General features: G+C 41.0%; 1 protein-coding gene across 10 annotated transcripts in view; it reads left to right on the forward strand.

The window, feature by feature from the left end:
- Positions 1–15014, forward strand: part of MTMR1 (myotubularin related protein 1) — a 72122-nt gene that overhangs the window by 6197 nt on the left and 50911 nt on the right. For 3 of the 10 annotated variants that reach the window (XM_082680879.1, XM_082680887.1, XM_082680886.1), the window contains exons 3-5: positions 11986–12009; positions 12647–12673; positions 14200–14250. The exons of 1 other annotated variant lie outside the window; for it this stretch is intronic. In XM_082680879.1, the coding sequence (XP_082537005.1) occupies positions 11986–12009; positions 12647–12673; positions 14200–14250 (102 nt within the window). Of the gene's footprint in view, positions 1–10426; positions 10448–11985; positions 12010–12417; positions 12447–12646; positions 12674–14199; positions 14251–15014 lie in introns of those variants that run through there. 6 more of the 10 variants (XM_082680880.1, XM_082680882.1, XM_082680881.1 and 3 more) reach the window with 6 other exon arrangements.

The following is a 15014-nucleotide window of genomic DNA, read 5'->3' on the forward strand; positions in this document are numbered from 1 at the left end:
AACTTTAGAAGAGGCATTTTTACCAGGATCTAGTATATGTGATCATAGTTTTATAATTGAGAGGAAAAGCTGACTTTCAATTATGATCATTCTTTTAAAACTCCAGATCCATTTTATTATATATTATATTTTTAGATTTGATTGTAATAAATGCCTATATTTTCTTTATTAGTATTCTGAATTTCAGAAAATATCTGATAGATAGTATTTCCCTAACTTCACAATTTGTTTCTGTATTTATGTACTACCTATGGGTTTTCAGCATTAATATGTGATACTAGAATGCAAAAAACTTGCAAAATCTCAAGAATGTTGTATGGGCAGCCTCATTTTTTAGTCCTTATTGAATTGAGAAATCTCTTCTTGTTTATTTTAAAAGTTGGATTCCCTGCTTATTCTAAAGTTAAGAGTGATAAGCTCCTTGTCAGCAGAGACTGGGGCTCTTTTTCTCACCACTGCTCCCCCAGCACGATCCTGGAACGTAACAGGTGCTCAATAAATTCTTGTTGAATCAATTAACAAATAAAACGCTTGCGTGCTCCATCTTTGTTAAGGCTAAAGACTAACTTTGTTTTAATGTCAAGAAACTATTAACAGGTACATTAAGTGAAACCATGTCTCCATTTCAGTAGTACAGTTTACTTGAATTGAGGATTCAGTTTATTATAGTCATTTTTGCCCACTAGTAAGAGAGAATAGATTTTCACAGGTATGTATGAATGACATTTTAGTATCCTGTCCTACCCTAGGTCAATGGCTCTCAAAATCATAGTCCTTGCCAGGCATCAAATCTTACGAAGAGTTCAAGAGCTACGATAACGATCTTAAGTCATTCTTAATAGCTGTCCGTGTTGAAGGGCTCTAGCCTCACTTCCTCTTTAGCCGTCCTGTAACAAGTGCAGAAACTGACTCCAGAGGCTGTGTAATTGAGATTTGGCTATGGTGCTGGACTTGCTTCGTCCAAGCCATTGGATGCTGTTGCTTATGCCTCCCAGAGGAAAGCATGGCTGGAGATGAACAGAAGTTGGATAGTATGGCCAGCCAGAAGAGTGGCAGTATAGTTCTTGATAGTTTTCTCTGCTATCTGGTTTTCATGTTTGCCCACGTAGGAGGAGCTGGGGCTCCTGTTCCTCAGAACCTGACTGGGCAAAACGTGACTGCTGTTTCCAGGTGGCAGAAGCGTTTGCTGCATCACCTGTGCCTGAGCGGCTGATCACTGGGCAGCTGCCGACCCCACTGGTCCCAGGCGCCCTCTTGCCCCACGTTAGCGGAGAAACTGCCCTACTGAGTGGAGAGGCTCAAGGACCCATATTGGCAGAGAATAGCTCTTAGACCTCGGATTGATTTTCTTTATGGACAATTATGTGTTAACTGTAAGGTTTTCATTATGGTTGAATAGTTGTTAGTGCTGTGTGGGTTCTAGAAAAGGATGGTGACTGTGTGCATAGCTGTCTAACCTCTACATTAATAGATCAGACTGAATCTATGCTTTAACATGAAGCAACTAAGGTTTTTAAAAAAAATTTTTAGTTTATTTACGAATTTTGTATAGCAGAATTAGCTCGTGTTGGAATGGTTTAACAGATGGTATTCAGAGAAAAAGAAGGCTTTTCTATATTTTGTAAATTGAATTTTAAGTACCTACATCAGATCATTGCTAAAGCTTTAGATGAATTATTGTAAGAGAGCATTTTTTAATCATTGTCTTTGTTAGATTCGCCCTGTAACCAAGTCTGCAAATTTGGTGTTAAATTTATAATTCAGTTGTTATGTTTTCTTCAAGGAGAGAGTTCTTTTAAATAATAAAAGAATAAAATGTTTCTAAACCACAGATAATTTTACACGCTATGTATAAAGTAGTTCTTAGAATCAGGGTAACCAGCGTGGGCCTTTGGGACACCTTTTGCATGGGAGCCATGCATGGGGTTTGCCCTGAAGGTCCAGATACAATTCCTTGAGGATTTAATGTGCAGTCATCCGTTGATAATATTTGAAATTATATATTGTGCAAATATCTTATTTGAAATACACACTCAATTTGGGGGTTAATTTATTATAGGTTAAACTCAGCGTCAGTAATGAAATGGGAACAGATGTTTCTGTGGAGCAGAGCGCTTGCACCTCGATTTGGAGCGCTGTGTTCTCAGTTGTAGGCTGCGGCAGCATCCTCATCAGCCCTCTAGCACGTGCAGCACTCTATGGTTTTGTAATACTCTTTTGACATATCATCCATTTACTTCTTAAAACAACCCAGTAAGATGGCTTTTATTATAATCATCATTTAACAGATGAGGAAAGCAAGGCTCAGAGAGGTTAAGTGACTTGCTTAGTATCATGCAATTAGACTTGGGGTTTGAACCCAAGTCATCCTATTGAAAAGCTAGAGTGATTTTTAAAATTTTGTACTGCCTACCTGTTCACTGTTTTTCAAAATGTGGCCCTTGGGTGTTCCCGCACCAGCACTCCCTGGGGTGCCTGCAGAAATGCAGCTTCCATGGTCCCCGTCCCCTCAGTGAATCAGAATCTCTGAAGGCGGGGAACAGTGTGTCTCATGCATTTCTTTCTTTCTTTTTTTTTTTTTGATGGTGTTTTGTTACTTATTTTTACAAGATTGGGATTATATCCTACACATTATTGTTAAATTTGCTTTTTTAAAATTGGAGTGTAATTGTTTTACAATGTTGTGTTGGTTTCTGCTGTACAATGAAGTGAATCAGCTATGTGTATACATATATTCCCTCCCTCTTGGACCTCCCTCCCACCCCCGACCCCATCCTGCCCAGCTAGGTCATCACAGAGCACCGAGCTGAGCTCCCTGTGCTATACCACGGATTTCCATTAGCTACCTGTTTTACACGTGGTAGTGTATTTATGTTAAACCTAATCTCCCAATTCATCCCCTTCCACCCCTGTGTCCACACGTCCATTCTCTACATCTGCGTCTCTATTCCTGCCCTGGAAATAGGTTCATCTGTACCTTTTTTCTAGATTCCACATATATGCGTTAATATACAATATTTGTTTTTCTCTTTCTGACTTACTTCACTCTGTATGACAGACTCTAGGTCCATCCACATCTCTACAGATGACCCAATTTTGTTCCTTTTTATGGCTGAGTAATATTCCATTGTACATATGTACCACATTTTCTTTATCCATTCATCTGTTGATGGACATTTAGGTTGTTTCCATGTCCTGGCTATTGTAAATAGTGCTGCAATGAACATTGGGGTACATGTGTCTTTTTGAATTATGGTTTTCTCAGGGTATATGCCCAGTAGTAGGATTGCTGGGTCATATGCTAGTTCTATTTTTGCTTTTTTAAGGAACCTCCATACTGTTCTCCACAGTGGCTGTATCACTTTACATTCCTACCAACAGTGTAAGAGGGTTCCCTTTTTTCCACACCCTCTCCAGCATTTATCGTTTGTAGATTTTTTGAAGATGGCCATTCTGACTGGTGTGAGGTAGATACCTCATTGTAGTTTTGATTTGCATTTCTCTAATAATTAGTGATGTTGAGCATCTTTTCACATGCTTCTTGGCCATCTGTATGTCTTCTTTGGAGAAATGTCTCTTTAGGTCTTCCATCCTCATGTATTTCATTCATTCATTCATTTAATTTTATTTTATTTCATTTTTGGCTGTGTCGGGTCTTAGTTGCAGCCCGTGGGATCTTTGTTGCGGCATGTGGGATCCTCCACTGTGGTACACAGGCTCCTCATTGCAGCATGTGGGTTCCAGAGCCCGTGGGCTCTGTAGTTATGGCACGTGGACTCTCTAGTTGTGGCCTGCATGCTCAGTTGTTGCAGCGGGTGGGCTTAGTTGCCCCGCAGCATGTCGGATCTTAGTTCCCCGACCAGGGATCAAACCTGCGTCCCCTGCATTGGAAGGCAGACTCTTAACCACTGGACCACCAGGGAAGTCCCTATTTATTTCGTACAATAAATTGTAAAAAGTTCAGCTTCCCTAGGTTTGTATCTGTTGAAATTGGTGATGAGACCATACATTTCTGGTACATTCCCACAAACCTGAATAATTAGCAACTCATGTTAGATTTTAGAGTACAATTGTTTTATTATTTACCCATGTCATAAATTGACAGTTAGCTTAGAGTCAGATCACCCAAGGTGTGGTAAGAATATCACTGTCATCACGTGAGATGAGTTTAGGTGATATGCCCATGGACATGTTTTAACAGTTATGTAATTATTTTAATGTGTAGTAGGAAACCTGGCACATCAGACTTGTGATTTAATGGGTATTATTGCTTAAAGCCAGGCGAAACATGAAAAAAAGAGTGGATTCAAAGTCAACATAAAGGGTTTCCCTGGTGGCGCAGTGGTTGAAAATCCGCCTGCCAGTGCAGGGGACACGGGTTCGAGCCCTGGTCCGGGAAGATCCCACATGCCACGGAGCAAGTAAGCCCACACACCGCAACGAAGAGTAGCCCCCGCTCGCCGCAACCAGAGAAAAGCCTGCGCACAGCAACGAAGACCCAACGCAGCCAAAAATAAATTTAAAATAAATAAATAAAGTCAACATAAAGATAAATACTAATATTAGTACAGGTGATATGCATATAGCAAACCAGACTTGTAGAGGTGTTATATAAGATAACAGAAGTTTGGAAAACATTGTCCCTGTTGAAAGAGTAGATAGCTATTATGTGGATTATGGATTAACTAAATTAATAAATGTATGCCTTAATGCCAAGTCATCCTGAAGATTTACCTGATAATTAAGACTACTAGAAGAAATGTAATAAAATGTTTTGTTTGCCCACCCCCCTACTACTAACTCAGTTGCTTCCATTTTTAACAGGCTAAGAAAGAGTACAAATCTCTCTCTTGAATTTGTCAAAACATTTAAGAACAAGATCTGAATGTAATGTTCCAAAGATTAGATGAAAAAATACAGTTATAACTTGTAATGAAACATTTTTAGGAACTGCTAGCAGAAGTGACACAGTTGATCAGCTTCCATTGTTTGCAAAGCAGAACTAGGCCAAGAAGAGGGAACATGGTGTAGTACAGACGGGACTGGTTAGCTTTGTGACCTTGTATAACCTCTGAGTGTCTGTTTCCTTTTGTGTAAGGTTAAGAGAATTTGGATTAGATTTGAAGTCTCTAAATTCCTTTCTTTCTAGAACATTCTTCAATTCTGTTTTGTCCAAAAGGATTTGATTCTGGCCAGCCTTCAGGAAATTAGGACACTATAGTTTTAATGTGATCATACTCTTTCCTCTGGCTCCAACATCGTCGTCATCATCACCATCACCATCACCATCACCATCACCATCACCATCACCATCACCATCACCACCACCACCACCACCACCACCACCACCACCCCTCTGTCCCTCTCCTCCTGTTTCTCCTACTCTCATCCCTGCACACACATTAGCTAGATCTCTTCCATAAACATTCTGAAGAAAAAGGAGAAAATGGAGAGAGTCCTATACTACATTTAATCATTTAATAGGTTAGTACAGTGATTAAACTCTGGATCCTAAACAAAAGTTTCCAGAAGATCTTTGGAGGGAAGTGGGATGCAGTGTGTGGGAAAGGCTTCATTATGCTTGAGCTTGGTCTTAGTTAATACTTCTTAAATTGAGTACTAGTCTAGAAGGAGGGAAGCTTGAGCACGATCTTTTCGAATCCATGACCATAGTCCACTGTTAATAGCTTGGCCTCGTGATCTGTTTATTAAATCAGAGTTTGCAAACACAGATGTCTACAGGGTATAGCTAACAAGCTAAACAGACATGGCTGTGGAGAACTGGAGACTGCAGCATGTCCCCCTAAAAACAATTAAATTACAAAAACAACCCTGCTATTGCCTGTTGGAGCAATAGGCCTCCAGTTTGTAACCACTGTAATGTCAAAGTACTATCCTATGTCTCAGGATTACTTGTGGAGTAGAATTATTTCTTAAAAATATCAAGATTCGGGCTTCTGCTTCTGGAAAGATGGAGCAGATGTACTTTTTTCTTATTTTTCACTCTCAGTACAAATAAAAACCCTGGACATTATCTATAAAATAGACGTAAGAATGCCTTGAAAGGTAGAGAGAAGAAGGCAGACGGGTTAGGGACCTTAGCACCTAAGGAACGACAGGGTGGTGCTATCCCTGGGTTATGTTTTTGCCATATATAACCCAGACTTGTTGCTGAAGAAGCCAGCAACCCAGAAATGCCAACGGGTACAGACAAGAAAAGCCTAGTCTCTCTAGCCAAAGGACAGGAAGGGGGCAGCCGAGTAGAAGGAAAACTTTTAGACACTAACCACTGTGCTCCGGCCCCACACCCACCCCGCCAGCAAGGCCAAGCGGGGAGGCTAGATTCCACTGTTGCGAGGCTGTAGCAAGGCACAGTGACCCCTGCAACTGTGGTGTTGGAGGCCTGGTGGAGAGTCAGGACTTTCACTACCGCCCACTGCAAGGAGGCCACACCTCCACTGTGGTTACAGTGGTATCAGTCATGAGCACTCCTGCCACTGCCAGCTGGGCAGGTATGGGCGGAAGCCTAACTGGGAGCTAGAGCTCTCACCCCGACCCAGAAGTAACTAGGAGACCCCTGTCCTTGGATGGCAGCGTTGGCCAAGAGGGGAACCTGGACTCGTACCCACACCTGGCTGTAATGAGGCAGTGCTCACCGCCCCTCTTCTCCTGGAGCAGTGGCAGAGAAAGCAGCTGCAACAGGAGGGTTACATAAGACCCACACTCTATAGTATTCAAAATGGCCAGATTTCCACTGAAAGTCACTCATCATACCAAGAGCCAGAAAGATCTCAAACTGAATGAAAAAAGAGAATCAGTAGATGCCAAAACCGAGATGACACATGTTAGAATTACGTGAAAAAGGTTTTAAAGAAGCCATCATAAAACTGCTTCAATAAACAATTACAGATATGCTTGAAACAATGAAGACGTGGAAAGTGAGAGACAAGAAACAGGAAAGTTTCAGCAAGAAAATATGAGATAAGAACCAAATGGAAATTTAAAAAGTGAAAAATATGATAAAGAAACAAAAAACGAAACTAAACAAACAAACAAAACCACCAAACCCTCAGTGGATGGGTTCAACAGCAGAATAGAGAGGTCAGAGAAAAGAATTGGCTAACTCTTAAGGGAATTACACTGAGTAGAAAATGCCACTCCCAAGAGATCACATACTGTATGATTTCATTTGTGTAACAGTCTTCAAATGACAAAATTAGAGAAATAGAGAACAGATTAGTGATTGCCAGGGGCTAAGAAGGGGAGGGGCTGGGAGGGAAGTGGATGTGGCTATAAAAGGGCAACATTAGGTGGTGAGGAAATTGTTCTGCATCTTGGCTGTGTCAGTGTCCGGGTCCTTGTTCCGGTATTGTTCTATAGTTTTATAATATGCCACCATCGGGGAAATTTGGTGACATGGTACACTGTACATGGAATCTCTTATTCTCACAACCACTTGTGAATCAAGTTATCTCAAAATTAGAAATTTAATTTTTAAAAAGTCAAGAGTTTTACAGACTGCTCAACGACTCTATATTGCATGTAGAATAAATTTTGATTAATATTTCTAACAACTCATGATATATCAGAAGTATTATTTAAATGGAGCATATAGTTATGCAAATAAAGATGTTAGAAACTGGTTAGTGAAAAGGGTATCAGCAATTATCCTGTACTAGTTCAATTGCAAGTATGCTCATCCCTTTTGTACATGGCAGTTGGGGCCAGCATGCTTCATTGAACAGCTCATTGGTCACATTTCCTGGAGGGCTTTAGAGAAGGAGAATGATTGCTTCAGGCTAGGGTTTGACAAGAGTCAGGCCAGGTTCAGGTGTGGCTTGTTTCCCAAAGACCAGGGTTGTATTTGGATGACTGGTTGAGATTTCTATTGGCCTGTCCTTGGCCTCTGGCTGCAGCCGGTGGTGAGGAATAAGTTGCGCAGACTCTTGCTTACTGAGGCCCCTGCAGCAAGTGGAGCCATCTCCTGACCCAGCAGGTCAAACTCTTTAACTCATTTCGTAGTGGTCTGATTGCTAAAGCAGAATTACTTTATAGACTTTATGCCTAAAACAGAGAACAGTGGTGTTTTTACTCCACTATTACAATCTTTTCATGAAAAGAAGCTTCTTAGAGGCATAAGCTCAAAGATAACTCATTTATAAAAAAAAACAAAAAACTGATATTTATTTCACTTAGAATCATATGGTTTATCAAAAAGATCATAAAATTTGGAGTCAGGGCACTTTGCCTTGAGTCCAGCCCTGTACCTGACTAGCTGCCCAACAAGTTGCTTACCTTGCTGAGCCTCAAGTGTCCTCATCTGTATAGTGGGTGTTACAGCAGAGGTTTAATGTATTAAAAAGGGCAGCATATGTACGAAATGCATACAGTGCTCATTTACTGTATGCTGTTACTCTATGAAAATGTATATGATATGTAAAAATGACTACAAGAGGAGTGTATTGTAATTGCTGAACACCAGTCCACTTCCATAAATGTGATGTGAGCACCTAACATGCACAGGAGTGGGGCTGGGCTGGGCTGTCTGGAATTCATAGAAAAGAGACTCCAAAAAATACAGTACAGGGCATTCTGGGCATTAAGCCTTGCGGGTATTTGTCAGCCTCCTCAGAAAGGGAACAGGTTTAGGTGGGGCTGTATGGAGATTAAGAGCGTGGGCACTAAAACCAGTCAGCTTGGGTTTGAATCCCCACCCTCTTAGAACACTTGTGACACCAGATGTGTGGGTTTTGCCCCCACACTGACGAATTCTCCAAATCCAGCTGAGTGTTCTACAATTCAATTTGATTCTGATACTAACCAGAGTTAGTGCAGACCCCACAGGTTAAGGGCTCAGTCCCACAGAAGTTCTCACTTCAGATGCCAGTTTCAAGTAGTGGGTACCCTGGTTACTCACAACTTCTGCTTAGCTTGGCTACAAATCGGGGCTTCCCACAAGTCTCTCCCTGAGTCCAATCATTTGCTAGGAAAACTGACAGAACTCAGGTAAACACTGAGGTTTACCAGTTCATTGTATAATAAAGAATATAAAGAATGATACAGCCTGTGCGGCTGTCTGAGTTCTCGAGGGCTGTCAGCACTGGAGGCCGATTTGCCCCCCACCAAGTTTAGGTTGGGGAGATGTTTTCTGAAGTCTTCCAATGAAGCTTAAATGACTCCTAAGGTTTGAGGGCTGGTCAGGACCTCGCAGCCATTCGTGGACTCGTTTCCTTTTGTACGTGTAGAAACTGAGGCCAAGTGCAGGCACACGGAGGCCCCGAGTCTGCCAGTGAGAGCTGGCCCCAGGCCGCCTGACTTCAAACCACCGCTCTCTGGCTTCGATCAGATTCAGATTCAAGAAAAAGGAAATGAGCCTCTCTGTGCACCCGAAATGGCTTATTTCAGGAGAGATGAAAACTATAAAGCAGAAACACATGGGTATCAACTCAGGTGACCTCCATTGACCTTTCCGGCCTCCGACCAAGAGTAGCGGGGACTTACATACAGCAGGTGAAGAACTGTGTGGGTGGCAAAGGGGACCATCATCCTGCCCCTTTCCTTTTGATTTAGTTTCTCCTTCCAGTAGCAAAAGGCGTGTTGACAGCAGTATATCTCCTACATTTAAGGCCCAGTTATGCTGCTTGTGAACGCTGCTTTCTAGTTGTCAATTGTTACTATCACTTTATAGACAAAACTTTACAAAATTAATTGCAGTTACAGAACAAAAGTGAAAATAATAACCTGTTGGAGCAGAGGTTTGGAGGGAGCAAGGAGAAGCGAGGGCAGAGGTCGTGGTATTGCTTTCTTCATCCACCCTTGAGGGAGCTAAGAGAAAGCAGATGAACGTTTGAAGGCTTTAGTTACTGTGGGCTAATTACAGCGGTGCTAGGCTGAGGCGGTGTAGTAGACTCTCTGGGTGTAAGTACTTGCTCTGAAACCTTGAACTTGGCCAGATTACTTAACTGTGCCTTGGTTTTCTCATCAAAAAATGGGGCCAATAATAATTTTTATCTCACAAGGTTGTTCTGAGAATGAAATGAGTTAGTATAGACAAGGTTCTTAGAAGAGTGCCACCAAAAAATTATTTCTGAGCTTTTTTTAAAATGATGCAGCTGCTGCAGAAGGACAACGATAAAAACTAAAAATTACAATTTCAATCAGCAGAGATTGGGAAGAGGGAGGGAGTAGTTTGAGAAAGCATATTTTCTTTTTTTTTTTTGCAGTACGCGGGCCTCTCACTGCTGTGGCCTCTCCCGTTGCGGAGCACAGGCTCCGGACGCGCAGGCCCAGCGGCCATGGCTCACGGGCCCAGCCACTCCACGGCACGTGGGATCTTCCCGGACCGGGGCACGAACCCGTGTCCCCTGCATCGGCAGGCGGACTCCCAACCACTGCGCCACCAGGGAAGCCTAAGAAAGCGTATTTTGTCATCTACCTAGGTCACTAGGTACTGTTTAAAGCTGAGAAATCAAGAAGTAGTGGTGTAAGCATACTCCTAGGTTATGGAGGCAACCCTCAGAATTAAAAAAGAAATCTCGCTAAACGTGGTTATCACTGACAAATGAAGCTTGGGAGGGGAGACTATTTTGACCTTTTATTATCATGTATGTCCCAGTTTGAGTTTTTTATGAACATAAGCATACATTTTATTTATTTTGTACTAACTTTCCTGTTGTAATTAACAAATGATAAACTTCACATATTTAAAGTATACAGATTGATAAGTTTTGATAGGTGCCCACTTGTGAAACAAGCACCACAATTAAGATGATAAACATATTCATCACCACCACCCCCTCAAAAAAAAAAGCTAGGTTTAAGCTTCTTAGTCTGAGTAGTCTATATTAAGGAACTTCTGGGCTTTAATTCCCTTTGAGCTACAGCATCCCTTAATTCAGATACCTTTTTTACTTCAAAGAGTATTTTCTTTTAATGGTAACAGTGATGAACTCTATATTCTCGTATTCATGTGATCTTCTTATCTTTCCTGAGTAAAACCTGTAAAGCTAATAAGAACCTACAGTGATTTTTTTTTTTTTTAAAGTGATCTGTTTTCCATAGAACCTCCAGTGTTTATCGTATGTAACAATGATCAGATTTCAGACTCGAGAGTGGGGAACAGATGATTCATGTCTTCCTCAGACCGTTAGCACTATTCGCTTTTCAAAAGTTCCATCCCTTCTCTGGGCTGTTTCCCCGAACGCTCATGCTGCACGTTCAAGTAGGAGTCACAGGAATAACCTCTCTAAAATCAGTGTCCGGATTTAGTAAAGCTTGGCTTTCCTTGCCCGGAGACTGCCCTCCCCGGCGCTCCCCGGCCCTCCCCTCCCTGCCAGCTACCCTTTCCTGGGCTGGCACAAGGAACGGGCACCTTCTCCCTGTGGGGCGGCCGCATCGGGAAGTTTAATTCTGGAGTCCCAAGTGCGAATTGGAAATAGAATTCCTGTAGAAACCAGATTAAGATTTCTGCTTAACTAGGCTTTATGATCCCATTAACGCTGTGGCTGAGCTGTGCTCTGCGCCAGCTGTGGGCGCTTTTGTGGTTTCTTGGTTCGGTTTTGTTTTGTTTCTGTGGGCTGGTTTGGGAGCAGAACCGCCTTTTTATATCATTGTTTCTATGCGGAAAATGCGTTCAGTATTCCAAACAGACACACAAATGAATTTTTCACACACGGCCTGTTCACACTGTCTTGTAATAGCCCTTGACAGAAGGGGTTTGTGTTTAAAATAATGTCATTTGTCTTAGCCTAAGGGCAATAAGTTTCTCCAAGTCATAGACTTGCCTGCAAACTATAGGACAAACGTGTTAGGATTGATTGGATATCAAATGGAACTTAGAGGGCAAATGTGTTAGGATCGATCTGCTCGGTTTTATTTGGAGTATTATGATGTTTCTTAGGGCATGGGCTGGCGAACTTAATGGCATCTTTCACAGGTCAATAGTGACGTGTCCGTGATGATGATGTTCTGTGTTTTAACTGACAGGTTTTCAGGAGGCCTGATATAAGGGTAAGGATATTTGGCTTTCAGCACATGGGCCTCCTCCTTGTGTGTTTCTGTGCTTTATCGAACACTTAGTCTATTTAGCGTTCTTTGCCTTCTCACTGATTTTATGAGTCACTCAGATCAGTTTGCTCTGCTGTGTCATAGCTTTCAGTGTTCACTAGAAATGCTTTATTTGTTACAGTGTTTCTATGTGCGGAAAAAGCCGATGTGTGTGAGGGCAGGATGCTAAAATTGTTACCACTGTGCAATACTGACTTCTGTTGTGTTACATGAATTCTGACCAAATGGGTATTCATGGCACCGGGTTTATAAGGCTAGGCCTATAGAGTCCTCTTAATTTAACCTCGTTTGTCATGTAGTTCATGCTGAAGTATTTAATAACAACAACAAGAACAACAACAAAGTGGTCAGTTGTCCTCCTTCCTGAGTAGGAGATCTAAGTAAGATTTCAAGTCTTGATTACAAGATCAAGTAAGATTTCCTGTTTGCATGCTGAATCCCAAAAGCAGAAGTGCTAATCTTAAAGATAAATTTAGCAAAATCAGCCCCATTTAGTATTTCTTAAAATATAGAGGTAGCTGTTACAGCTAGTAGATTATAGTTTATAGTTTCCTCATGATTTTCCTTCCCTTTATTTCAGAATATTCATAAAGCAAGACAAAGATTGGTAATGTGCATGCATTTAAACCTGAGTATCAGATGTTGAAAATTAACCTATTTCCATTAAATGAAAACAATGTGGATTTTGACAGAATCATTTCATGACTTCAGTTTTAAAGTTTTAATCTTATTGAAGCCAATGAAGTAGTACAAAAATAAGCAGGTTAAATCAAATTATTGTTATTCTAGTTGGTTTTTCTTTGTTTAATTTTGTTTTTATCATGTTTTCTTTTGCTCATGGGAATCATTTTCTTTCACTGATTCACATTGTTAAATATTAGTGTTTGGCTTTACACTTGCATGGACTTTGAAATGCTGTGGGTTTTTTTTGTTGTTGTTGTTGTTTAGTCATTCATTCATCTGTTTTTAAAATTTTTGTCAAAGAATGATTCCGTTTTCTTTGTCTTTAAAAAAAGAATGTAAATTTAAAAAACCTGGCTGCATTTAAAAAGTTGTCCTGCTCTGAAGGGTAGCAGTACCAACTGTGTACTAAATTCAGTCTGATGATAAAGTATAAAAATATTTTAAGTAGCTATTTTATTTTATTGACAAAAATGAAAGGTGGTGGGAAAGAGTAAATTCTTTTAAAGCTTTGCTACTTCTTCACTGATTGCCTCTTAAAGAAATGTAGTCATTAGAACCAGTTTCTTGAAGGAAAAATATATTGATGCTAAATTTTAATATTTTCAGCCTCAGAGACTTGATACAACTTTTAAAAGGTGTTATAATCTTGTCATCGTCAATATTCATGCTCATTATACCACCTGCTAAACTAAAAGTCCAAGTTTTTAGAGTTTCATAAGCTGATTCCATGAAGAAATTAAATTAAGAAGAGCATACATGTAAAGGGATTGGAAGAAATTTAGATAAAGATATGTGACGCTTTTCTTCGAAGCACGTTGATACTGTAATTAGAAAGATTTAATATGGTTTTGAGTCATAAATCACAGTATTTAATTAGCAATAAGTAACAGAGTGTATGTATGTATCTGCATATGTATGACCCCAGCATGTGATATGCGCATGCACATGTGTGTGGAAATGTTGTTAATTCCAGTGGTGTTGACCCCTGGGCAGCATAATAGTTCCTTTTGAAAACACATGTCTATGAACTGCCTTTGTATTTTTGGCTTGATTTTGTTCCTTGCCCTCTGTGGTATGTTTTATTTTCTATGAGCATGTTATGCGTCTGTTATTTTGTTTCTTGGCTGTATGCTGCAGTATTGCTTGATTTTAAAAAGACAGTACATTCTTTGAAACCCATGATGTTTGTTTGCTTTTCATTTTTCTACCCCAACACAAACACAGAATAGATACTCCATTTTAGGCTGAGGATGCTATAGATGGCCTACACGTTCTTTCCTTAACTCCAAGGGGGAAAATGTTGGGATATGCAAAGCCATGAAAGGTGTGTCGACTTTTACATGCTTACTGTCTCTTTAAAAAAGAACTTCCGTCCTTTCACCTGTCTGTTTGCACGTGTTTCTCTTCCCCTCTTTGCCTTTTCTTGTCCATGCACCTGGTGCTGTGCAGGAGATTCAGGAAGAACACAAGGGCTACCCTTCTGAAGCTGAAGCTGATCAGGTGGCAAGTTCTACGTGTTCATCTGTTTGTAGTTACAGATCGTGTATTTAGAAGCCATTTCATACTAGATTTCTAGACAATCAGCAAATGCTTTTTCCACTACAGTAGTACTCTCCTGTCCAAGTTTGGTAGATTCCATTATGACATTATTTGCAAAAATTGGTTTATCCAACATTTTGTCAACCAGAAATTTGTTCATCTCTGCTTCTTGGTTTTCCCAGGTAGATTTACTGATGAGGTTAACGAGCCTCAGTCATGACAGGATTCTGAAGTGCCTTCACAAAGACTTAGAGGGGCAGATGCATACGCTAAGAGTGCTCCTCGAGGGTGCAAACTTTGCTTTATTCAAATTTGCAAGGTCTGTACCCAGCACAGCGCCTGGCACGCTGTAGGTGTTTGTGGAATGAGTCCATGTATTTTATAGAAGAAAAAAAATCATTCATCGAGGTTTCTTGAGTGCTTACTCTTTGCTCAGTACCTCTGGACTCTCAGGAGTTTTTTAAAGCAGCAGAATTTTCCCCAAAGCTTATGTATGAAACCTCTAGAAGAGCTGCTCTAGGGAAGCATGGCAAATTCCCTGTGCTCAGTTGTGCCTTTGCCCAGCCCACCCTCCTTTGGTGACCCTGGGAGCACCCTGAAGAGCCAGTTTGAAAAGCACTGCTTTCGGCAGGCGGCTGTTACAGAAACTGTCCACCCAGCAGCCTTAGGTTCAGGAGGAGGAGAGGGTAGTGGAGAGGCCAGGAAGTTGATGGGCCTTCAGCTGG

Source organism: Grampus griseus (assembly GCF_964374135.1).
Source record: "Grampus griseus genome assembly, chromosome: X".
Classification (NCBI taxonomy): domain Eukaryota; kingdom Metazoa; phylum Chordata; class Mammalia; order Artiodactyla; family Delphinidae; genus Grampus; species Grampus griseus.